Source organism: Triturus cristatus, chromosome 5_2, assembly GCF_964204655.1.
Source record: "Triturus cristatus chromosome 5_2, aTriCri1.1, whole genome shotgun sequence".
Classification (NCBI taxonomy): Eukaryota; Metazoa; Chordata; class Amphibia; order Caudata; family Salamandridae; genus Triturus; species Triturus cristatus.
The window spans coordinates 299,439,386-299,465,791 of record NC_140588.1 but is presented as its reverse complement, the minus strand read 5'-3'; the positions used below and the strand labels follow the sequence as shown (position 1 = coordinate 299,465,791).

Here is a 26,406-nt window from a genome sequence, read left to right as displayed (position 1 = left end):
CTTAGATCTTAGTAAACATTCGAATCGGCCGAAACCAGGAAGCGGCGGCCGCCATTTTGTGTATTTCACTCTGAAAAAAAAGAGTGAAAACAAAGAAAGGGGGCAATGAGGAGAGTTACAGACCCCCTAACAATTGTAAGGGGGTCAAAGAAGGACAGAAAAGTACAAAAAAAACATTTATTGATTTTAAAAAAAATCACGGGGTACGCGTACGGTAAGCTCACGGTAAGCGTACGGTAAAAAAAATAAAAATAAATAAATGAAAATCAGATTTAAGAGTTTAGAAATTAGGGAGCTCTAAAAAGAGCTGCTGTGTTTATGGAGTCATTTTTTTAGTGGTACTTACAAGTAAGTACCGATGCAGAGTCTAAGGTTCAAGAGGAAGACTCTGTTCCCTTCATCATTGAAGTGCACACCATCTCCTCTATAAATGTCTTGCATGTCGTAACGCAAGTTGTTGTGGTAAATGGCACCCATACCATAGTCACGGAGGAAAGCAGAAACAGATTTGTTGACGTGCTTTCTTGCTTTGTCAATCTGTGGACAGAAATGATTGGACCAGTTCCATTTTTGCCTTTGGCATATGTTGGAAAACACAAAGGCAGTTTTAGGGAAAAGTGTAAACAGTTGTGCAAAGGTGTCCTTCATAAGCATTTCCAGACCTACCCCAGTCAAAGTGCCTAGGTCATTGCCACCACAGTGCACTATTATGAGGTCAGGGTGTTGGATTTGCATGAAGGATTTCACCAATGGCATCAATTGGTGCCACTTTAACCCTCTCTGACCAATCCATTTAATGTCTACATTTGGCAAAGCAAGGTCTCTCACCATATCTGTTTTCTCTGCAAACTTTTCACTCCAGAAGACATAGCTGTGCCCTACAATCCACACTGTGAACATCTTCAAAGGAGAACTGGATGCACTCAGGAGGTGTCTTTCAGTAGAATGGCAATATGAAAATAAAGACAGTTTGGAAATGGAGGCATACATATTTTTTACAAAACAAAAAGAACTGATTGGCTGTTTCATACCATTCTAGAATAAAAAATAGGCTGTATGTGAAAATTAATAGAAGCATGTTTTGTATTGGTACAAAAAAATGTGTAACCAAAGAACAGTACTATGGATTTGCAGTTAGGTTTGAAAAGTCAAGCACTCTTGCTCTGTGGAATTGAAACATTGTGTGTCGAACTTCTGACCTAACTGCACACAGCAGTGTTCCATGAGCTGTTGCTATGGTAGCAGGCAGAAGTCAAGTTGGGGGAAGGGTACTAGGCAGAAGTCAAGTTGGGGGCAGGGTACTTTTGGAAAAGGGTTGGTTTTCAACCAATAGAAATGTGTCATTACATTTGAAAAAAAGGGGGAAGCACTGAGATTTGAAACTTACATGTATATGTGTGGAAAAATAGAGGGAAAGTTTGCCATTATCTGGTTCTGCTGAGAGGAGAGAGGTGTACAGAACAGAGATCCTGGCTCTGATAATCTGCTGTTTGAGTGACACATTTCTTTCACAACTAACTAAATTTAAAGGTGAGTTTACAGTTTGAGAGGGGATGTATGTGGTAACTTAAGAAATGAATAATAGAAATGGGAATTGTTTTTGTTGTAGTTACACATGGTGGATTCATAATGTGTCAGTCTGTAAAAGAGATTTTCACTTGGCCCGAAAAAAAAAGAGCAGTAAGTGTGCTTTCAAATTGGCAAAGAAATTTCGTTTTGGCACTTATGTGAAAACATGACTCTGTGTGCATAGAAGAATTATAGGCAGAAATGTATTGCGTCTTGCTCTGGTGATTTCACAGTTGCAGTAGATGGAAAAGAGGAGCGAATTTTTGGGGGAAGAAGCAGAGGCTTAGCACACACCCATGTGCTTGCCATGTATAGTCATGCACAGTAATTAGAAGCGAGTGGGGTTTTCAGGTTTAAGTCTGTAATGCAAATACATTCAGCATCACTAAGGCTGGTTGCCCCTGCTGGAGTGTAGGCAGTCACAGAGAATACACACGGTGGTGGTCTGAAAAAAAAACAGCTTGGACATGTGCATTTAAATAAATTTAAAAAAAAGGTTTCAGAATGTGTCAGTCTGTAAAAGTGATTTCAAAGTGTAAAAAGAGATTTTCACTTGGCCCGAAAAAAAAAAGAGCAGTAAGTGTGCTTTCAAATTGGCAAAGAAATTTCGTTTTGGCACTTATGTGAAAACATGACTCTGTGTGCATAGAAGAATTATAGGCAGAAATGTATTGCGTCTTGCTCTGGTGATTTCACAGTTGCAGTAGATGGAAAAGAGGAGCGAATTTTTGGGGGAAGAAGCAGAGGCTTAGCACACACCCATGTGCTTGCCATGTATAGTCATGCACAGTAATTAGAAGCGAGTGGGGTTTTCAGGTTTAAGTCTGTAATGCAAATACATTCAGCATCACTAAGGCTGGTTGCCCCTGCTGGAGTGTAGGCAGTCACAGAGAATACACACGGTGGTGGTCTGAAAAAAAAACAGCTTGGACATGTGCATTTAAATAAATTTAAAAAAAAGGTTTCAGAATGTGTCAGTCTGTAAAAGTGATTTCAAAGTGTAAAAAGAGATTTTCACTTGGCCCGAAAAAAAAAGAGCAGTAAGTGTGCTTTCAAATTGGCAAAGAAATTTCGTTTTGGCACTTATGTGAAAACATGACTCTGTGTGCATAGAAGAATTATAGGCAGAAATGTATTGCGTCTTGCTCTGGTGATTTCACAGTTGCAGTAGATGGAAAAGAGGAGCGAATTTTTGGGGGAAGAAGCAGAGGCTTAGCACACACCCATGTGCTTGCCATGTATAGTCATGCACAGTAATTAGAAGCGAGTGGGGTTTTCAGGTTTAAGTCTGTAATGCAAATACATTCAGCATCACTAAGGCTGGTTGCCCCTGCTGGAGTGTAGGCAGTCACAGAGAATACACACGGTGGTGGTCTGAAAAAAAAACAGCTTGGACATGTGCATTTAAATAAATTTAAAAAAAAGGTTTCAGAATGTGTCAGTCTGTAAAAGTGATTTCAAAGTGTAAAAAGAGATTTTCACTTGGCCCGAAAAAAAAAGAGCAGTAAGTGTGCTTTCAAATTGGCAAAGAAATTTCGTTTTGGCAATAAAGTGAAAACATGACTCTGTGTGCATAGAAGAATTATAGGCAGAAATTTATTGCGTCTTGCTCTGGTGATTTCACAGTTGCAGTAGATGGAAAAGAGGAGCGAATTTTTGGGGGAAGAAGCAGAGGCTTAGCACACACCCATGTGCTTGCCATGTATAGTCATGCACAGTAATTAGAAGCGAGTGGGGTTTTCAGGTTTAAGTCTGTAATGCAAATACATTCAGCATCACTAAGGCTGGTTGCTCCTGCTGGAGTGTAGGCAGTCACAGAGAATACACACGGTGGTGGTCTGAAAAAAAAACAGCTTGGACATGTGCATTTAAATAAATTTAAAAAAAAGGTTTCAGAATGTGTCAGTCTGTAAAAGTGATTTCAAAGTGTAAAAAGAGATTTTTACTTGGCCCGAAAAAAAAAGAGCAGTAAGTGTGCTTTCAATTTGGCAAAGAAATTTCGTTTTGGCACTAATGTGAAAACATGACTCTGTGTCCATAGAAGAATTATAGGCAGAAATGTATTGCGTCTTGCTCTGGTGATTTCACAGTTGCAGTAGATGGAAAAGAGGAGCGAATTTTTGGGGGAAGAAGCAGAGGCTTAGCACACACCCATGTGCTTGCCATGTATAGTCATGCACAGTAATTAGAAGCGAGTGGGGTTTTCAGGTTTAAGTCTGTAATGCAAATACATTCAGCATCACTAAGGCTGGTTGCCCCTGCTGGAGTGTAGGCAGTCACAGAGAATACACACGGTGGTGGTCTGAAAAAAAAACAGCTTGGACATGTGCATTTAAATAAATTTAAAAAAAAGGTTTCAGAATGTGTTAGTCTGTAAAAGTGATTTCAAAGTGTAAAAAGAGATTTTCACTTGGCCCAAAAAAAAAAGAGCAGTAAGTGTGCTTTCAAATTGGCAAAGAAATTTCGTTTTGGCACTTATGTGAAAACATGACTCTGTGTGCATAGAAGAATTATAGGCAGAAATGTATTGCGTCTTGCTCTGGTGATTTCACAGTTGCAGTAGATGGAAAAGAGGAGCGAATTTTTGGGGGAAGAAGCAGAGGCTTAGCACACACCCATGTGCTTGCCATGTATAGTCATGCACAGTAATTAGAAGCGAGTGGGGTTTTCAGGTTTAAGTCTGTAATGCAAATACATTCAGCATCACTAAGGCTGGTTGCCCCTGCTGGAGTGTAGGCAGTCACAGAGAATACACACGGTGGTGGTCTGAAAAAAAAACAGCTTGGACATGTGCATTTAAATAAATTTAAAAAAAAGGTTTCAGAATGTGTTAGTCTGTAAAAGTGATTTCAAAGTGTAAAAAGAGATTTTCACTTGGCCCGAAAAAAAAAGAGCAGTAAGTGTGCTTTCAAATTGGCAAAGAAATTTCGTTTTGGCACTAATGTGAACACATGACTCTGTGTGCATAGAAGAATTATAGGCAGAAATGTATTGCGTCTTGCTCTGGTGATTTCACAGTTGCAGTAGATGGAAAAGAGGAGCGAATTTTTGGGGGAAGAAGCAGAGGCTTAGCACACACCCATGTGCTTGCCATGTATAGTCATGCACAGTAATTAGAAGCGAGTGGGGTTTTCAGGTTTAAGTCTGTAATGCAAATACATTCAGCATCACTAAGGCTGGTTGCTCCTGCTGGAGTGTAGGCAGTCACAGAGAATACACACGGTGGTGGTCTGAAAAAAAAACAGCTTGGACATGTGCATTTAAATAAATTTAAAAAAAAGGTTTCAGAATGTGTCAGTCTGTAAAAGTGATTTCAAAGTGTAAAAAGAGATTTTTACTTGGCCCGAAAAAAAAAGAGCAGTAAGTGTGCTTTCAATTTGGCAAAGAAATTTCGTTTTGGCACTAATGTGAAAACATGACTCTGTGTCCATAGAAGAATTATAGGCAGAAATGTATTGCGTCTTGCTCTGGTGATTTCACAGTTGCAGTAGATGGAAAAGAGGAGCGAATTTTTGGGGGAAGAAGCAGAGGCTTAGCACACACCCATGTGCTTGCCATGTATAGTCATGCACAGTAATTAGAAGCGAGTGGGGTTTTCAGGTTTAAGTCTGTAATGCAAATACATTCAGCATCACTAAGGCTGGTTGCCCCTGCTGGAGTGTAGGCAGTCACAGAGAATACACACGGTGGTGGTCTGAAAAAAAAACAGCTTGGACATGTGCATTTAAATAAATTTAAAAAAAAGGTTTCAGAATGTGTTAGTCTGTAAAAGTGATTTCAAAGTGTAAAAAGAGATTTTCACTTGGCCCAAAAAAAAAAGAGCAGTAAGTGTGCTTTCAAATTGGCAAAGAAATTTCGTTTTGGCACTTATGTGAAAACATGACTCTGTGTGCATAGAAGAATTATAGGCAGAAATGTATTGCGTCTTGCTCTGGTGATTTCACAGTTGCAGTAGATGGAAAAGAGGAGCGAATTTTTGGGGGAAGAAGCAGAGGCTTAGCACACACCCATGTGCTTGCCATGTATAGTCATGCACAGTAATTAGAAGCGAGTGGGGTTTTCAGGTTTAAGTCTGTAATGCAAATACATTCAGCATCACTAAGGCTGGTTGCCCCTGCTGGAGTGTAGGCAGTCACAGAGAATACACACGGTGGTGGTCTGAAAAAAAAACAGCTTGGACATGTGCATTTAAATAAATTTAAAAAAAAGGTTTCAGAATGTGTTAGTCTGTAAAAGTGATTTCAAAGTGTAAAAAGAGATTTTCACTTGGCCCGAAAAAAAAAGAGCAGTAAGTGTGCTTTCAAATTGGCAAAGAAATTTCGTTTTGGCACTAATGTGAACACATGACTCTGTGTGCATAGAAGAATTATAGGCAGAAATTTATTGCGTCTTGCTCTGGTGATTTCACAGTTGCAGTAGATGGAAAAGAGGAGCGAATTTTTGGGGGAAGAAGCAGAGGCTTAGCACACACCCATGTGCTTGCCATGTATAGTCATGCACAGTAATTAGAAGCGAGTGGGGTTTTCAGGTTTAAGTCTGTAATGCAAATACATTCAGCATCACTAAGGCTGGTTGCCCCTGCTGGAGTGTAGGCAGTCACAGAGAATACACACGGTGGTGGTCTGAAAAAAAAACAGCTTGGACATGTGCATTTAAATAAATTTAAAAAAAAAGGTTTCAGAATGTGTCAGTCTGTAAAAGTGATTTCAAAGTGTAAAAAGAGATTTTCACTTGGCCCGAAAAAAAAAGAGCAGTAAGTGTGCTTTCAAATTGGCAAAGAAATTTCGTTTTGGCACTAATGTGAAAACATGACTCTGTGTGCATAGAAGAATTATAGGCAGAAATGTATTGCGTCTTGCTCTGGTGATTTCACAGTTGCAGTAGATGGAAAAGAGGAGCGAATTTTTGGGGGAAGAAGCAGAGGCTTAGCACACACCCATGTGCTTGCCATGTATAGTCATGCACAGTAATTAGAAGCGAGTGGGGTTTTCAGGTTTAAGTCTGTAATGCAAATATATTCAGCATCACTAAGGCTGGTGGCCCCTGCTGGAGTGTAGGCAGTCACAGAGAATACACACGGTGGTGATCTGAAAAAAAAAAAAAGCTTGGACATGTGCATTTAAATAAATTTTAAAAAAAGAGCAGTTTGTGTGCATTGAAAATGGCAAAGAAATTTCGTTTTGTGACTATTGTGAAAAGAAATGTAGTAATATATTTAAATACAATAAAGGATTTTTTTTTTAGTTTTTTTCAGGTATTGCTGAAGAACAGTGAACAAAATTTAAGATGCCTACAAAATCTCGAGTTCAAAAAACGCTAAAAAAAAAACTATATTTGAGGACAACTGGAGGACCAAAGTTAGTAGAAGATGCTGATGTTGGGAAAAAGAAAAAATCTTCTGGTAAGCAAAAAAGACAATTCCTAAACAAAATATTGAAAACAAACAAAAATGTACAAAATGTCTGTTCTCGGAAAAATGTAACAAAACCTACAGAACAGCAAAAAATTGAGGATTTAGTTAATGCAAATATACCTTCTGCAATTGAAAAGTTTAACATAAACAGAAAAACAGCATTTAAAGAGATACGTAGAAAAATGTTTCAGAGAAGAGTTATGTCCAATTTGATAAAGGATATAAAGAAATATAAGCAGAAGGCTAAATATTATAAGAGAAAAAAAGAAATTGAAGCCATTGCAGCAAAAGCATTAGAATTAAAAAGGAAACTATTCATATTAATTTTGAATAGGATGCGTACATTAGATAAAATGGTTAATGTACTGAAATCACAAAGCAAAAGCAAAAGAGTAGTGAACAGAACAAACTTTTGTAAAGTGTTTTTAGGAAAGTGGATGCATAGTTCAAGTAGTGAACCTTTTTTTAATGAAGAAAGCTATTTTCAAAGCAATAGTTTGCTGCATGCAGTTGACACCAGAGGTCGTTCATACGAAGTAAAAAATGGTTGCATAATGGAGAAGGAGATAATGGTTCCAAGAGATGAGGTACAAGTGATGGCAGATGAGGCAATGGGGAGACGTCCTAAAGCCCCAGTGTACACTTGGAATTGTAGTAGTATTTGCACTGTGCGTCAGGAATCTATTGACAGATTTCGAGAGTTTCTAAGAGAATATAGTAAAAAAAGTGTAAAACAAAAGATTAAGGTGCTTCAAAGTCTGGATCCATGCAGAGTGAGAGAGAATACTGGTTTGCAGGGTCATTCTCTTGCTTGTCTATCTAGAAAAGTGTGCAATAGTGTTTTCCATCATTTTAGGATGCTGGCTGTTCATCATACTGAAATGAGAAAGTTTGTGAGACGGTTGTATTTTGCCAAAAGTCCAGCAATAAAGTTAAATGAATTGAATAGGGCTCTGTTCCGAGGAACGGTATCAGATGTAGAGAAGGTTGTTGATGAAATTCAGTTTTGTTACTTTGGTCCTGAACAAAACAGTGCAGAGAAGGACACAATAAATGAGGCAGAAGTGGAAGAGAATGTAGAACCCTCTGTAAGTAACACATTTAATGATCACATAACAAAATTTGCAATAGTCTCTAATGAAAGACCAAATGTTACTTGTATTTGTTGCCGCAGAACTCATTATAGAAAACAAACTAGGAATGTTGATCTCTACAGAAAGAGTGAAAATGAAGATAATTATAAGTGGATGGATTTTGCCACATATATATTTCTTGAAAATTGTTTTGAATTGGGTGAAGATCAGCGTATTTGCAAATACTGCTACAACAAGTTAGAGGAAAATAGAATGCCGACCAGAGCTGTACATAATAATTTAGAATTGGATGCTATTCCTGCTGAACTTTCTGAATTAAATACATATGAGTCTATACTCATTCAATGTGTTCATCCGTTCCAGACCATAGTACGTATGGAGCCCAAAACTGGTAAATTACCTCCTTCAGATTTACTGAGAGGTTTAAAAGGTAGAGTGGTGTATTTGCCCTTGGATTTGAAAAAAAATATGGAAACTATTGATGCAGATACTTTGGAAACTGAACCATTAATTATTCTGGTTAATGGTGTCCCTACAAAGAATAAGAAGATTTGGCAGGAGCTGGTAGATGTGCGGAAAGTACAAAGAGCAAATTTGTATTTGAAAAAAAATAACAAATGGTATGAATCAATTTATATAGAAGAAGAAGAAGAAGAAGAAGATTTACAAGGAGACACAGAAACACCAACTGGACAAATTGAAAAAGTGGACAAGTCAAAGGAAGAAGAAATTTATGAACATTTTAGCATACATCCTCTCCATTCGAAAGAAGTTATGGGAGACAATATTGATCTCTTTCAGATGAAGAAAGCAAAAGGAAATCCTGTGAGTGTATGGGAGGAGAGCTTGGAAGCTCGATGTTTTCCCCAGCTGTTTCCTAAAGGAAAAGGAGGACGATACGATGAACGTCCGGAACAGATTCCAGCTTCTGAGTATCGGACTACAAGACTATATGCTGAAGATCCCAGATTTCGACAAAGTATCCCTTATTTGTTCCATCTTTTATTTGAAAGCGACTTGTCTGCACTGTCTTATGCAGTAAATCACATTTTAAAAAGTGGAGTACATTTACAAAATGTGTCTGCTAAGGATTTTATGGAGAAAGTGCAGCACCGAGATGATCATTTGGAAACACAACTGATCAATCTGATGGCTTGTCAGCGTGGGACAAATGAATATTGGTACCGACGCCATGGTGAACTAAAATGCATGTTACGCAACTTAGGAACACCAACATGGTTCCTTACCCTAAGCTGCGCCGAGTACGCTTGGGATGATTTACTGGATTTTCTACGAGAGGCCAATTCAAACATTGAAAACATCGAATACAAGACAGCAGGAGAACTGTGCTCATTGGATCCGGTTAATGTTTGCAGATATTTCAATCATAGATTTGAGGCTATGATGTCCTTCATCTGCAATAAAAAAAATCCACCCCTTGGAGAAGTAGTGGATTTCTTTTGGAGAAAAGAGTACCAGGCAAGAGGTGCTCCTCATATTCATATGCTGCTGTGGATCAAGGATGCCCCAAAGTTTGGAACAGATACTGATGAAGCAGTGTTATCTTACATTGAAGAATATGCAACATGTGCTATACCTAAAAACACAGAAGAGAACAAGTTAAAGGAGCAAGTTCTACGTTTCCAAAGTCATCGGTGTGGAAAATACTGTCGACGGAAATACAAGAGCAAAGAAAAATACTACACTAAATGTCGATTTGGATTTCCTAGACCTGTTCTTACAAATGGAAGAGTCAACAGTTTTATGTCAGCTGTGAGACATACTATCACAAGAAAATCACCTAAGAATACCTACAACCTTAAAAGAAAAGAAGAATCAAAAAATATAAATGACTACAACCCAGTCATTTTATCCATGTGGAACGCTAACATGGATATACAGTATGTTGCTGACAATTCCATTGCTGTTGCTCGATATGTAACGTCTTACATTACGAAATCAGAAAAAACAGAATTGAAGGAAATGTGGGAAGAGATTTCTCACGAGAAGACTGTCAGTAAGAAGCTGTACAGTTTTAGTTTGAAGATGTTATCGCATCGAGAAATTGGATCCTACGAATGTTCAGATAGGTTATCTTCTGCAAGTCTCTACTCGAAGTCAAGAAGAATAATTTGGGCAAGTTTAGGCCTTGCAGCAATGAGAAATCGGGTACTGAAATCTGTTGGAGAAATTGAATATTTGGCCGAGAATGACCCAGAAAGTACAGACATATTGAAAACAAACATGTTGGACACATATTATCCCAAGAGAAGTCATCATCTGGAGAACATGTGTCTCTATGAAGTGCTGCAGAACTACATTTATTCACGGAAAGCTGCAGAAGACATCAACAGTGGAAAATATAAAGTTGTTGGTGAAGAAGGATGTTTGGTGAAGCAAACCAAAGGAAGTTTGATAAATCACCGGAAGCTGAGTTGCGACACTACCGACAAGAAAGAATTTTACTACTTGGCTCTTTTACAGTTGTTTAAACCATGGCGTACAGAGGATGAACTACTGGGAGAATTCCAGAGCTATGAAGATTCTTTTAATGCTTGCAAAGACAGCATACAATGCAGTACATTCTCAACTTATCTGCAAATGTTAAATGAAGAAATTGAACAGGAAACTACAATTGCAGCAGAAATAGCTAGAGACAGTTCTCAGGACAGCCAAAGTTCAGGAACACACAGTCAAGATCCCCTAGGACAACCAATCGTTGAAAATGAAGCATCAATAGCCATGAATGAAGTGGAAACGGCTATGAATCAAGCTCAAGAAGAATTTATAGACTTAGAAAATTTGGAAAGACAACTGAATCAAGAGCAGCAACAAATTTATGAAGAGATCAGAAACAAAATTGATCACGGATTTCTACATATCAAAAAAGAGTGCTCATGCACATCATTTCATCCAATCAGGATGTATGTAAGCGGACAAGCTGGCACTGGAAAAAGTTTCCTAATAAAAGTCATCAGAAGCTACCTAAAGCAAAAAACGGATTCTACTTTGTCTTGTGTGGTTACTGCTCCAACTGGGTTAGCAGCATATAACATAAAAGGAATCACCTTACATCGTTTGCTAATGTTACCAGTGGAGCATGAGAACAAAATACAATTCAACAAGCTAACTGGAGAAGCATCCTTGGAAGTTTCACGAGTATTGAAGAAGATGCAAGTTCTCATTATTGATGAGGTGAGCATGGTATCAAACTTAATGCTTGCCTTTGTGCATTTAAGAATGCAGCAAATTTTGAAGACAGACTATGACGTGTTATTTGGTGGAAAACACGTCATAGTTTTTGGGGATCTTTTGCAACTTACTCCAGTTAAAGGACAACCAGTGTTTAATACTGTGACACATGAAGACACGAAGAAGTCATTGGGAAGCATTGGAAATACAAATATTTGGTCCTTCTTTGAGTACAAGGAACTTACAACTAATATGAGGCAAGCAAACGATGAAGAATATGGAAGTATTCTGAAAGATATCAGGATTGGACTACTCACAGATGTTGGGAAAAAAGCATTACAGAGTCGGCTGCTACATAATTTATTTCCAAAGGAAGAAATAGTTGCAGAGAAAATATACAAGAATATTGCAGAAAACAAAAGTGTCATCTGCTTAATGCCAACTCTACGTGAATGCTCAATATTTAATGAGGAGCTTTTGAAATTGGAAAAGGAAGACATCAGGAAATTGGAAGCAGTGGACAAAATTGAGGATGGAAGAATTACAGTCACAGTAACAGGCAAACTGAAAAATAAATTGGACTCACTAGAGAAGAACATCTCCAAAACAGCAGGATTAGAAAAAAATCTTTATGTTTGCATGAACTGTAGAGTGTTTTTAAGGAGAAATTTGGATGTTGAGAAAGGCTTAGTGAATGGAGCGATGGGAAGAGTTGTGGGTTTTATTAATTATCAGAAAAAAGAAGGAATTGAATGTTTACAGATAAAATTTGATCAGATAGAGGAAGTTAAAGACATTTGTCGTTGTTCAGTTCGTTTCATGCTTGTGAAAGACTTATATGTACGTAGGAAGCAGTTTCCGTTTTCACTAGCATATGCTGTAACTATCCACAAGTCTCAAGGATTGACTGTAGATTGTGCATTTGTGAACATTGGTTCAACTGTGTTCAAAGAAGGTATGGCATATGTAGCTTTGTCACGAGTCAAAACATTATCAGGTTTATTCATGATAGACTTTGATGACTCAAAAGTTAGTGCTGATACAAACTGTGTAAAGGAGTATAATAGATTAAGAAGAAGCTATGCTCCTCATTTAGGTCAGTATCCTGTGTTGGAGAAACGTGTAGTTTCTCGTAAAAGGAGAAATGAGAATATCTGTAATGAAGATGTAGAGAAGAGGAAAAAAAAGAGGAGTGATGTAATTGCAAGCAAAAAGAATAAGGAAAATGAAGAACAGGTTGTAGGATGTCATTTTGAAAATAGCTCTGGTGTCAACTGCTACGCTAATGTAGTGCTGAATGTTGCATTTTATCTGGAAAGTTTGCAAGAGCAGATAATAGTAAATCAGGGAAAAAGATTCTGTTCAGAGCTCAGTCTCCTTTTTCAAAAGCTGAGTAAAGATAAAACTCAAATAGAAAGTGCTACTGAAATTAGAAAACTTTTAGATGTATGTTCAGGACGAACACAGTTTTCTCAAAATGAACAGCAAGATGCACACGAATTTTTGATGTATTTTCTTCAGGTAGTGGAAGAAGAAGGAGTTCCCATTGACATTTTTTTTGGTCTCTCTTATAAATGGGAACATAGTTGTGATAATTGTTATAATATATGTGGCTCTATTGTTGATAATGAAAGGTTTATTTATTTGACATTGCCAGAGAGTAAAACAGTCACTTTTGCAAAATTAGTTAAAGATGCTAATCATAGCATGAAATGTGGTGAGTGTAATTCTGACATGTTTTCAACATTAATTTTAAGGGAATACGGACAGTATGTAATTTTAATGATGCAACGATGTAGAGCTGATGGATCAAAATTGGATACTTTAATAAAGAAGTTTACAGGACAGCAATTATCAATTTCAGGAAAAACTTTTGTAACTGTTGCAATAATTTTCCATGATGGACCTACTGTTACTTCTGGACATTACACAGTTTATCTAAAATGTGAAAAAGGCTGGACACTGTGTAATGATTCCAAATTGATTTTCAAACAACGTTTGCCTTTTGATTTAGCAAATTCCTATCTAATCTTCCTGAAACCTAAATTTTAGAGAGATTTGGCAAGATCTGGACAAAATAATTTTACCATTTTACTGGATTACCATTGCAATTTTGTAGAAAAAAGATTTTTAAAATTATCATTTGGCCTAAAGGAAAGATAACCAATTGTAATGTGGACTTTTTTAAATTTTAATGCAATTTTCAAAAACCAATAATTTAGAGATAATCGGTAACTTCTGCACATTTTAATTTATGGAATGCTATTGGACTGCCATTGGAAATTTTTTCAAAAATGATTTAAAAAATTACTATTTGGCCATGTGGAAAAGTAAGCAATTCTATTGTGGACTAAATAAATTATTCAAAAAATTTTCGTGAACCAAAATGTTACAGAGAATTGGTGAGATCTGGACAGATTAAACTTTAGAATTTTAATGGTTTTCCCTTGGAAATTTATTCCAGGAAAAAAAAAAAAATACTATTTGGCCTAAAGGAAATAAAATCAGATGTATTTTGGAGTTATTTGAGATATAATATTGTGATTATACTTCTGAAACAAACATATCAGACGGTATTTTAAAGAAAAAAGTATTGTTTTTAGATGATATTTTTTTAGAATAATATGCATTTCTGTAATGATAAGTTTAAGTGAGAAGACATTCTGGGCTTTTTTAATACAATCTTTGTGATTGTTAATTTTTTTTGCCCGCTGTAAAATGATGAATGCAATTGCTTTCACAATTAATAGTGAAATGCAATATATTCTGAAAACAGCAAAAATAAGGCAAAAATATTTTTTTTAAAAAAATGTAAATATGTGTATTGTATTATAAAATGGATAAAAAATATTAATACTTTTTTCTTTATTTTCAGATCGATATAGAAAATTTTCAGAAACTACAACCATTTTAAAAACTATTTTTAAAAAAAACAAATGAATAAATATTTTTTTGAGTGAGTATGGTAAGTTAAAAATAAAAATTGTAGTCTCTCAAGGACTTTGTAATGAGATAAATGATTTTTAGTGTTTTTTTTAAAAAATAAAAAAAAGGTACGCTTACCGTACGCGTACGGTAAAAAAAAAAAAAAAAAGTTTTTAAAAAAAAAGAAAAAAAAAGATGAAAGATAAGGTTGGCTCTTAAAAGAACCTTTGTGTTCATGCAGGGACAGAGGAAAGAAAGATTGGGAATATTAGACGGTACGACAAGTGTGCTGATCTATTTTACTGTTCACCAGGGAAACACTGGTCTCCCTATAAGTAATTAGATCGTGACAAGTGGCGCACCGTACTTCAACCCTCGCAAACCGAGGGTTAATTTCCAGAGGGCCAGCAAAAGGAGATTCTCCCCCCACAGATGAAGGGCTCACCTGACCTGCAGAAGAAGGAGTCTGCCCTGCAGATGATGGTCCAGGCTGAGCTGCTGTGGATGTACTGGCTCGTCTTTCTGAAGAGTTACCTCCAAAAAGATGACCATGTGTCCTTCTGTGTACTTCCTGGAGGTGTCTCTTCATGGTGTGATTCCCAAAGGAATACTTCTTGTTAGGATTACCTCTAGAAAGTACACGCTTACACAGCTTGCAAGTAACTAAGGGTGCATTCACCTTTTGCTGGCCTTCTGGAAAAGTAAAATACTCCCAAACGTAAGAAGGCTTTACTTTCCTCGCTCTCTGCCTCAAGACAGTGCTGCTGGTGCTAGCCTCACTCTCAGAAGAGCTCTGCTGTTCTGCCATCGTATCCCAAAGACAAACCAGCTCCTTCTCCCAAGGGATCTGTGGTAAATAAAATCTTCTTACCGAACTGAATTTCATACGGAATCTTAAAATAAAGTAAAATAGCTCAAAATAACAAGAGGCAGAATCCGTGGTATAAGAGGTTTTCTAAATGGGCTTTATTCCATTCAAAATGGCCGACTCGAGTCGCGGCCTTCAGGTTCCGTCACCACGAGGGTTCAGGAAGTGAAGTACAATACTTTATTGACAGACATGCATTTTTATAATAAGTACATTACAATGAAACGAATGTAGAAGGCGTAACATTTGATAAGAAAAGTGACATAACAGGTATGTAATCGAAACTAGGCGTAATAAGGAATAAAAGAAACATGATTGGTTAGGATTATCAGACATAGGTGGATCTATAAGATAATACTTGGCATAGATGCGCGCGCAGCAGCATGACGTGTGAGTGACGTGCAACTAGGGGGTGAAGGGGACTTGACATTTAGCTCTACATGTGGAGACGAGAAGTCTGGGGGGTCAAGTCAACCTAATCCCAAATCATATCTAACATCCTATGTTTAGAGAACTATGTTATCCACAAGGAAGGACTCTCGGACGGAATCTAGTCTATACTGACTGTGTGCGTGCACAAACGCCTAAGTGTCTATATGAGATGCGAGGGGCAGAAAACTTTCCATGGCAGCAGGGCTATGAATCACTTGCAGGAGGACGGAAAGGCTGAGTCCTTTGCTTGTGAGCTAAAGGAAATGTTTACCTAAATCACTAGACAGGAATGCATCGGCTGAAGAGCAAAATAGATAATTCGAAGGTGAAATACAGCTTCTTGGCAGGCAGGCGAAAACTGGCCGAGGCAGGCACCGTTAGCTGCACAGGGAGTAGGACAAAGTTCATGGATACAGATGCGAGCTCAAGCTGAAGCTGTCAGAGACAGAGAGCAGGGAAAGGCTTTGAGGACAGAATCGGGCCTACTTGCCTGAACTGTAAAAATGGAGTAACTTAGCCATATAAAGTCGGTGGCCTTTCATACTTAGGAATCGAATATCCAGCCCATTGATGGCGGATCTGACAGAGAACATGTCAACGGTAGACACACATATATTTGCGTCTTAGAAACTGGAACTGGAGGGAACATACATGTACTTGTAACATGCATATAGAACCGTTGGGGTCCAAGATAGGGGACATAACTGATCAGGAAAATCCACATTTCCACATTCCCTCCTTGTCCCCTACTTGCCCTTCAAGAGATATCAATCTTCATCATTCCATCGATTTGCTCATGGAGCATCATTTCTTCTTCCTTCTTCTTCCGGCATTTTGAACGAGAACTGTGATATGGAATGCATGATGTGGCACACAGACCACAAATCGCTGGTCCACATTGCAGGCATAAACAACAACTGAAGAGCATAAGAAGGCCAATACCTAGGAAGGATAGAACTCTCCATCCCCAGGCTGATATCACACTCCAAAACCACCCGGACCACGTCCAAGTGCCTGGATTTTCGTGTATCTGGCTTACAATCTTATGAAGGCGTGTTATAGCTTTATATACAGATGGCGAATTTTCTGGTATGAATATGCAGCAGCTGGATCCGATGACCCTGCAAGCTCCGCCCCTATCGGCCAGGATGACGTCAAGGACAAGACGATTCTGGAGAACAACAATTCTCATCACTGATTGTTCCTCTGTCAGATTGCCTAGGGCGGCTATAGTCTCGTTTACTACAGCTTCAAGAGTCTTGGTGAGTCTGCGTATCAGCTTACTATTTGATATTGTACCTATATAGGGAAAGATACCTTTATTGAAATCTACATACTTGTCCCATGCCGTCTCAGTATAATCGACAACTGGGAGATCTCTTCGCTCTCTATTGTGTACTAAATGAACATTTCGATAATAATCAGGGGGAGCTAGGAAAACAGGTGGCAGAAGGAATGCTATGTAACAGGTACCATCCCAATCTAGAGGCAGACGCATATATGCCGTCTGACCACATATAAAGTAAGAATGGCGAGAAGCTCTAAATGAAGATTTACCTTGATCACTATATTCTACTGTAGTAACGCATTGGCTATGGCCCATGTGTATGGAACCAACTTTTCTTACACATAATTCACCCTTAACTGGAAATACTGACATAGTGGGCAGAATTAGTTCAACTTCGGATTTGACATTCAAAATCATAAGATTAGGCGTAAAATTACCTAATTTATACACTTCATTTTCTAAATCAGTTCCTGTTCTACTGGGGTGACCCTCCTTATTAGGGTGACAGACTTTGAATAAAACTAGATTCAGATTTCCCCATATCCAATGTTGTTGATAAACTGCTGTGTCTGGGTCTATGGAATTTAATAAACTAAACCATGCTCCACAGGAGCCATTGTGTGTGAACGGATGTGGAAAGAAAGGCAGAACTCCTTTGTTATTCTGATAGGGAGGGAGTCGGCCACACACCCAACAATTGGTGGCATTACTAGTCTGATGGGAATGATGTAACATACTAATGAATGTGTTATTGCGCAGCGCAAGTCTATAGGACAACTCATGTGGGGGTAATTCACTAAAAGAATGTTCATCAGTTATATTGAAAGCACGTTTAGAAACAGGATAATACATATGCAACAATATGCTTGCAGTAACTATTAAAAAACTCAAGAAAAACAAAATTAATAAAGTCACAATACAGTGGCTACGCAGTAATTTACAATAAGCATGTCGTTTCATTATGATCCTGGACTCTACATCATTCAGACCTAAGGGATACATGTCGGGACAGATTCAACCGCTTCACCTTGGAGAGGACTTAAACAATCAAATCGTCCGACAGTTTAGATCTGGACCTGAGTTTCTGCTTATAGAGTTCGGTGCTACTGGCCTCAGCCAAGGGTAGCTTTGAGTCAATGGGGGAAGACGCACGGGGAGTACTGTTTGTGTCAGGAGGAAGTCCATGAAATTTCTTGATATGGCTGGAATGCACCCAGCCTTTTCTCCCTTCGATCTTCACAGCTGTTCTGGTCGTCAGCAGGACCAACTTAGGAAGCCTCCACCTTGGCTCCAGTTGGGTTTTCCGATCGAAATTCCTGACGAGAACATAATCGCCGGGAATTACATCATGAGGTTTCACCTCGGTGTTGTCGGGAAAAGCTGCGACTACCTGTGAACGACAAGATTGTAGTGCAGACATCAAGGAAGCCAGGTAATCTGTCAGCATATTACAGTCAACATCAGTTATTTTACGCGGTATAGGCGTCCCCCACATATTCGGTGGTCTACCAAAGATCACCTCATAAGGGGATAGCCCTGTTCGAGAGTGTGCTACCATTCTCATGTAAAATAGCGCAACTGGCAAAGCTACTATCCAGTCCACACCTTTTTCCTGACATATTTTAGACAATCTGATTTTTAAAAGTTGATTATGTCGTTCCACGAGACCTGCTGCCTCGGGGTGTCGGACACAGTGGAATTTCCACTGATATCCCAACAAAAGTGAGACATGTTTCATTAATTCGGATGAGAAAGGCTGACCGTTATCTGAATATACAACACGTGGTAAACCGTACCGTGGGAAGAATTCTCGAACTAGCTGCTTGGCAGTAGTCGGGGCAGTGTAATCTGATACGGGATACGCCTCTGTCCAACGGGAGAGAGCGCAGACAACTACGAGGACATATTTGAATCCTCGACAACGTTCCATCTGAATATAATCCATCTGGAGGACTTCAAAAGGATGGTCAGGAGGCTGAAATCCACCCTGCTCTACGGGAACACTCTTTCCTGGATTAAACTGACAACATATCATACAGGTACGAACTTTTTGTTTAGCTGCTGCTCGTAAATGTTTGTTGAACCAAATGTGCTGAATGCTGTCTAGCATAGCCTTCTCTCCTAAATGTGCTGGACTGTGAACTGTAGCTATAATGGCTTGAACCATGGAATCAGGGAGAAACCATACAGATTTCTCCTTCGTCATCCATCCTTGATCTGTCTGGATCCCTCCTAGTTCAGTCCACTTCTTTATTTCTTCTGCTGTGGCATGTGTCTGTATGTCAATTACGTCAAGTGCGGGATCCTTAATTGTCATACACTGTGTTGGTGTCTGAACTATTGGCTTTGTCATGTCTAATGTGCGATTCTGAGCAGTCTGTTTAGCTGTTCTGTCAGCTAAATCATTGCCTTGAGAAATGGTATCAGTAACCTTCGTGTGTGCTTTACATTTCATAATCGATATAGCAGTGGGTAGATGTATTGCGTCTAACAAAGCATGAATGAGGGGTCCGTGCTGAATGTGGGCACCATGGGAGGTTAAATAACCTCTCTCTCGCCACAGCACGCCGAAGTCGTGTACAACTCCGAATGCATAACGTGAGTCAGTGTATACATTAACTTTCTTATTTGTGGCTTGAATACAGGCTTGTGTTAGAGCAATAAGTTCTGCTGCTTGGGCTGACAAAATATCTATACAATTTGTCTCAATAACTTTAGTGTCTGTTGTGACTGCATACGCGGCCACTAAATCTCCTGTACTTGTTCTCATGCACGATCCGTCTACATACAACGTCAGGTCTGGATCTAACAATGGAACGTCTGTCAAGTCTTGTCTAGGTTTCGTCTTTATTTCAATGATTTCAACACAATCATGAGCTAGTGGGTCTGTTCCAATTACAGGTAATAGTGTAGCAGGATTCAATGTATTACACCGTCGGATCTCTATGTGTGGTTGAAACAATGTCAGTTCATAACCGGTAAGTCTTGCTATGGTCAAGTGTTGTGTTTGTGTTCGGTTCACAAGAACCTCTACTGCATGTGGTACTTGTACTGTCAATGGATGCCCTAACACTATGGCATCGCTTTGTCTGATTGCTAAAGCTGTCGCTGCCACTGATTTCAGGCATGCAGGCAAAGCCTGAGCTACGGGATCTAATGTACTGGAAAAATAAGCACATGGCTTGCGTGATCCTGCTTGATCCTGAGTGAGTACTGACAAAGCAGTACCTTCGCGTTCTGTAACAAAGAGTGTAAAATGTTTGCTATAACATGGTGTTGCTAAAACCGGTGCTTGACATAAAGCTTTCTTTAAGCTTTCAAAAGCTTGTGTATGTTCCTGAGTCCAAGGGAGAACAGTCGATGTGGCTGCCTCCTGTGTGGTTAACTGAATGAGTGGTTTTGCTAGAAATGCGTACTGAGGGATCCACTGCCTACAATATGAAGTGAGGCCTATGAAAGCCCGCACCTCCTTTTGTGTCTGGGGTATTGACATGTTAGCAATTAACTGGATGCGATCTGGTGTAAGCTGCCTTCCCTCCTTGGACAGCGAGTGACCAAGATAAATAACTCGCTGGACACAGAATTGCAGCTTAGAAGGAGACACCTTGTGCCCCTTGTCGGCTAGAAAATGTAAAACTGTCAGAGAAGCTTTTTCACATTCTGGCTCGCTTCTCGCTGTGATCAGCAGATCATCGACATATTGAAGCAGTGCAGTATTGACTGGCATGTGGATACTGTCAAGTTCTCGTTTCAGTGCTTGGCTGTAAATGCTGGGGCTTTCTGTGAATCCTTGGGGAGCGCGTGAGAATTTAAAACTGCGCCCATTTAAACTGAATCCGAACAAATATTGGCTTTCCGGATCTATTGGGACGCTGAAAAAGGCGTTCTTGAGATCGATTACAGTAAAGAATGTTGCTTCGGAATCAATTGCTGTCAACAATGATGATATATCAGGGACCACAGGGAATTGTGGTACAATACACTTGTTTAGTTCACGCAAATCAATAACCAATCGGTACACTAGTGGGGCAGTAGGATCAGTTCGTTTAAGAATCGGAATTATCGGTGAATTACATACATTGGAGTCTGTTTCTACAACTACTCCCTGGGCAATCAGCTCATCAATGATTTTCAGCAAAGCCACTACAGCATCATGCGGTAACTTGTATTGTCGCATTCGTGGTAGTACCACTCCTGCTTTCAGTGTGACTCGATAGGGTGTAATGTTCATGCAGCCAACATCCGTAGGGCCTTGTGCCCATAGATGTACTGGTAAAGTCTGTAGTCGGGGATCCATGTCTCTAGACACATAGTGACCTTTAAAATCACGTAAAAACAACCTTACTCCTTCCGGAGAACAACATATTATGGCTCCTAGTGCTTTCAGAGTTTTAATTCCTAACAGATTTTCTGGGCATGACTTAGTAAGCAATAAATCTGTAGTTCGTGTCAAAGGTCCTATCGTAAGTGGTAGAGGCTGTGATACTTCATTAACAATAGGTTTTCCTGAAAAACCAAGGGAAACATTTTGAGAGCCTGAGAGGGGTGCCCCTGGAACTTCACTACGTTTTATGGTTGTTCGACTTGCCCCTGTATCGAGTAAGAATTTTCTATCTTGACCTAATAATTCACTATGTACATAAGGTCCTTCTTGATCTACAGGAATCTCGATAAGCGGTAGGTCAACTTCCCTCTCTAGGCTGGTTCATGCGTAACGCTGATACTCAGGGTATTCATACTGTGCAGTCTGATACATTTGTCGTGTTGTGGTTTGTGTGGCAGTAGCAGGCAACGGTGGTGCAGCTGGCACAAACTGTATGGGTTGCTGTGAGGCTGGCATGGACTGTTGCTGAACTGGCATGGACTGTCCATGCTGCATAGTTCCTTGTTCATTCTGATCGTGTCTAACTAATCGTGGTCTCTCTTTTGCAATACCTGTAGCTATATTACGTTTCAGGACTGGACAATCGTGTACATAATGGCCCAGTTGTTTACAGTAATTGCAGGTTCCCTTTACAGGAACTGCAGAATCACCAGAATGTGTCACACCCTTTTTGTGACCATCTGCTGGTACTGTCTGAGAAACTAGCATTTTCATTTTTGTATCCTTCATGCGTCTATGCTCGTGTTCTTGTTCATCCCTAATTCTATTGTGATGATACTGTAACATTTGTAGCATTTGCGACGGAGTGTTACTTTGCCAGGTACTCTCGAATTTCAATATTCTATTCTTCACTGGGGGCAATGCATTTTCCACTAATTTTGTCACAAATAAATGTGGATATGAGTCACTACTTGCTTTTATACCACTATTTATACCAAAACATTTTTCAAATCGAGCATAATAATCGCTTGTGTCTTCATCTTGCTTTTGTTTGCAGGCTGTGATTGCACCCCAATCTTCCTTTTTTGTAGTTAATAAACGTGGCAGTACCTGTACTAGTAAACCTGGTAACAGTTTAACTTTATCCCCGAGCCCTGAACCTGCAGTTCGGCCCCTTTCTTCCTCTGCTAATGCTGTCCAGTCTATCTTTTGGTCTCCCACTTCCCACTCTTTTTCTTTCAGTTTTTCATAAATGCCAGCAGGCAAAAGCACCTTTAATATCGTCATAATATCAGGAAAGGTGTACTCTCCCATCAGTAACATGTCTTTAATTTCTCGGTGGAAACCCGCTGGGTCTTTGTCATGACTAGGTACTACTTTTTTCATTTCTAATAATTCCATTTTTGATATGGGTGTGTAAACAAATACACGGTGAAACTCATTGTCTTCGCCTTTTATTGGGTGCACTTCTCGTAGGGGATTTTGTCTATCCATATAGTACGGCGCTCTCTCTCTGCGGGGCAGCGGGAGAGAATCCGGATTTACAAAAAGGACATACTGCTTACGTGACACTAATATCTCTTTAATTAGCTTGTTACTAGAACCTCTCCATCTGTTTGTGAGTAGTTCCGTTAATATATCAGGTAAAGGACCAGGGTCAGCATGTTGGCTCTTATATAATATGAGGAGTTGCTGAATCATATAGATTCCAGCTAAACGTTGTTCATCTGTACTGAGATTAAAAAACGTGTGTGCTACGGTCTCATCACCGTATTTTTCAGGACTGTCAATCCAGTGAACAGCTGATCTGGCTAATTCTTGCTCATCCATGGAATCGAGGAGGTGGTAACCCCTTCGTTCTCGTAGTATTTTATCTGCGGCTTGAAACGAATGTTCAGGAGACTTCAGATTTATTACAGGCGTCGGATACGTTCTGCTATTATTTGGACATACAGAGTGTATGGGATCAGAAAAACATCTAGTATTTTCACAGGATCTTCCTCTGCCTACATAGGCTATGGTCTCTGACTGTCTTGCGGAATTCCCTGATTCGGACACTTCATCTTGCTCAAACTCGTCTGTTCCCAATCTCTCTTCATGAATACGCTCTATTTCTTTACGGATTTTTCGGCACATGGCTATTATACAATTTTGCTTATCGTGTCTCCCTTCTGATATATTCTGACTCCATTTTGTAAGAATAAGCATTGCATTCGGGTCTACCCCCGGACGGTCTTGATTTCTGATCACACAGTTTATGAGGAAACGTAACAGTTCCCCCTGTATCTCTACTTTCTGGAATTCCATAGCTCTGTTAATACATCCTGGATCTCGTCCTGTTTGAACAAAATGATATATGTTATCTAGATGCGTAATCATCCCTGGTAACCTCGCTAAATACTCTGCGGCTCGCCTGATACGTAATGATGCCAGGACCATTTCATCCTCTTTACCAACCACCGGGTCATATCTACAATTTACAAGGAGTTCTTTAAGCGTACGTTCACTTACGAATTTAGGTGTACGTGAATGTGCTGACTCTTGAAAGACAAGTTTATTTATTCTGGGTGGTGTAAAGGTACTGCTAGCACCTCCCGTGGCCCCATCTGGGGCGTCGGGTGTGAATGGGTTCGTTGAACGTGACACAGCAACTATGGGCGTCGACACCCCTGTAGAATCGACTGCGGAGACAGATGCGGAAACAGATGTGCTTGCCGACGCTTGCGTCGGGACTTGCTGTTGCACGGGGACAGATACCTGATCCTGACGTTGAACCCCTACACCAGACGGTCTATGTGGTGCGGTGTTAGCATACTCGGGAGCTGCGTCATCTAGATATGAGGAAAGAAAAACATCTTCTGCGGTTCTGGGATGCCCTTTTTGATGTACCTTAATTGGAAATAATGGGGGTGGCAAGTCTTTTGGCATCTCTGTAACAGCCTTAGGTAGTCCTTCGGCTAGAAGGGGATACATACCATTCATAAGAGCATTTCTTTGTCTATTTACTTGTTCTGATTTCACTCGGATACCTTCCTCAATTAATAGGTTTTCTTGAACTTTATTTGAACTTTCTTTACTCCTCTCTTCTTGTCTACGTGCTTTTTCTGTTCGTCTATGAGATTCTTTACGCCATAACTCAACAGCGTCTTTCTGTGACTGTCTGACCTTTCTTTTCCATAACTCTTCCTCTACTTTCATGATGCACTCTGCATCCCAGGTTCCCGCTACGGGCCACCTTTGACTTTCCGGCAATCCCTTGGTATAATCTACCCATAGATCAAGAAACAATATGGCATCTAAGCCATGCTTATGGTACATGAAATGCCCTGGAGTGTCCCTAGGAGGAATAGGAACTGCTTCTTCAAGCACCCCTTTTCTGGTGGTAATCTGTCTTAACTTCGAGAAGAGCGGCATATTGACAACTGATCTGATACTTACTCTTGAACTTACTTAATACGAAAAAACACAATAATGAACAGTAAACAATAAACAATCATTCATACCACAATATGCAAAATATTTCTGAAAACATTAAACATTAAACATTTAACAATGAGCGACAATGATGACAGTCTGCCTAACTAATCACCACGCTGAATTCTTGACAATAAACTGAATACTTCGGAATACTTGATATACTGCTAAACAGTACATATACACTGCTAAACAGTGCAGACCGGATTTGTGTACCCAAATCCGTCTTGACCGGCACAACCTATGTGCGCGTCAACACGCCTCCCCGGCGATGGTACTCACCGAGTAGCTCCTTGAAACGGAAGGCCTCAGAGAATGGACAGGACTCGATGACTGCGGACAGCGGACCCTCCGGACATCGGGATTTCGAAATAACTGGTGGGCCTCTGTATACCTCGGATCTTGCTCTCTCAGCTAGGCTCTGGTCGGGATACTTCGCACTTCTCACCGCCTCGTCTGGGTTGATCGCAGCCTCAGTCGCCCCCGCTTGACCGGAGGGAGCTTACAGGAAATCCTGCTGGTACGCGTTTATGGTCCGTCCAGCTGTGGCAGGAGACCGGGCCTGCAACGCACCGCCGGCGCGTGAGATGAGAAAGTGTCCCTATTCGGGCGCCATTATGTGGTAAATAAAATCTTCTTACCGAACTGAATTTCATACGGAATCTTAAAATAAAGTAAAATAGCTCAAAATAACAAGAGGCAGAATCCGTGGTATAAGAGGTTTTCTAAATGGGCTTTATTCCATTCAAAATGGCCGACTCGAGTCGCGGCCTTCAGGTTCCGTCACCACGAGGGTTCAGGAAGTGAAGTACAATACTTTATTGACAGACATGCATTTTTATAATAAGTACATTACAATGAAACGAATGTAGAAGGCGTAACATTTGATAAGAAAAGTGACATAACAGGTATGTAATCGAAACTAGGCGTAATAAGGAATAAAAGAAACATGATTGGTTAGGATTATCAGACATAGGTGGATCTATAAGATAATACTTGGCATAGATGCGCGCGCAGCAGCATGACGTGTGAGTGACGTGCAACTAGGGGGTGAAGGGGACTTGACATTTAGCTCTACATGTGGAGACGAGAAGTCTGGGGGGTCAAGTCAACCTAATCCCAAATCATATCTAACATCCTATGTTTAGAGAACTATGTTATCCACAAGGAAGGACTCTCGGACGGAATCTAGTCTATACTGACTGTGTGCGTGCACAAACGCCTAAGTGTCTATATGAGATGCGAGGGGCAGAAAACTTTCCATGGCAGCAGGGCTATGAATCACTTGCAGGAGGACGGAAAGGCTGAGTCCTTTGCTTGTGAGCTAAAGGAAATGTTTACCTAAATCACTAGACAGGAATGCATCGGCTGAAGAGCAAAATAGATAATTCGAAGGTGAAATACAGCTTCTTGGCAGGCAGGCGAAAACTGGCCGAGGCAGGCACCGTTAGCTGCACAGGGAGTAGGACAAAGTTCATGGATACAGATGCGAGCTCAAGCTGAAGCTGTCAGAGACAGAGAGCAGGGAAAGGCTTTGAGGACAGAATCGGGCCTACTTGCCTGAACTGTAAAAATGGAGTAACTTAGCCATATAAAGTCGGTGGCCTTTCATACTTAGGAATCGAATATCCAGCCCATTGATGGCGGATCTGACAGAGAACATGTCAACGGTAGACACACATATATTTGCGTCTTAGAAACTGGAACTGGAGGGAACATACATGTACTTGTAACATGCATATAGAACCGTTGGGGTCCAAGATAGGGGACATAACTGATCAGGAAAATCCACATTTCCACAGATCACAAGCAGAAATGAGGGGAATG

General features: G+C 39.9%; 1 protein-coding gene across 1 annotated transcript in view; it reads left to right on the top strand.

The window, feature by feature from the left end:
* Positions 1–718: 718 nt before the first annotated feature.
* LOC146822898 (uncharacterized) overlaps positions 719–26,406 on the top strand; it is a 58,193-nt gene continuing 32,505 nt past the window's right edge. Inside the window, exons 1-2 of the mRNA XM_085606328.1 lie at positions 719–1,530; positions 6,814–10,093. Coding sequence (XP_085462454.1) covers positions 6,856–10,093 — 3,238 coding nt within the window. The 5' untranslated portion in view covers positions 719–1,530; positions 6,814–6,855. The remainder of the gene's footprint in view (positions 1,531–6,813; positions 10,094–26,406) is intronic.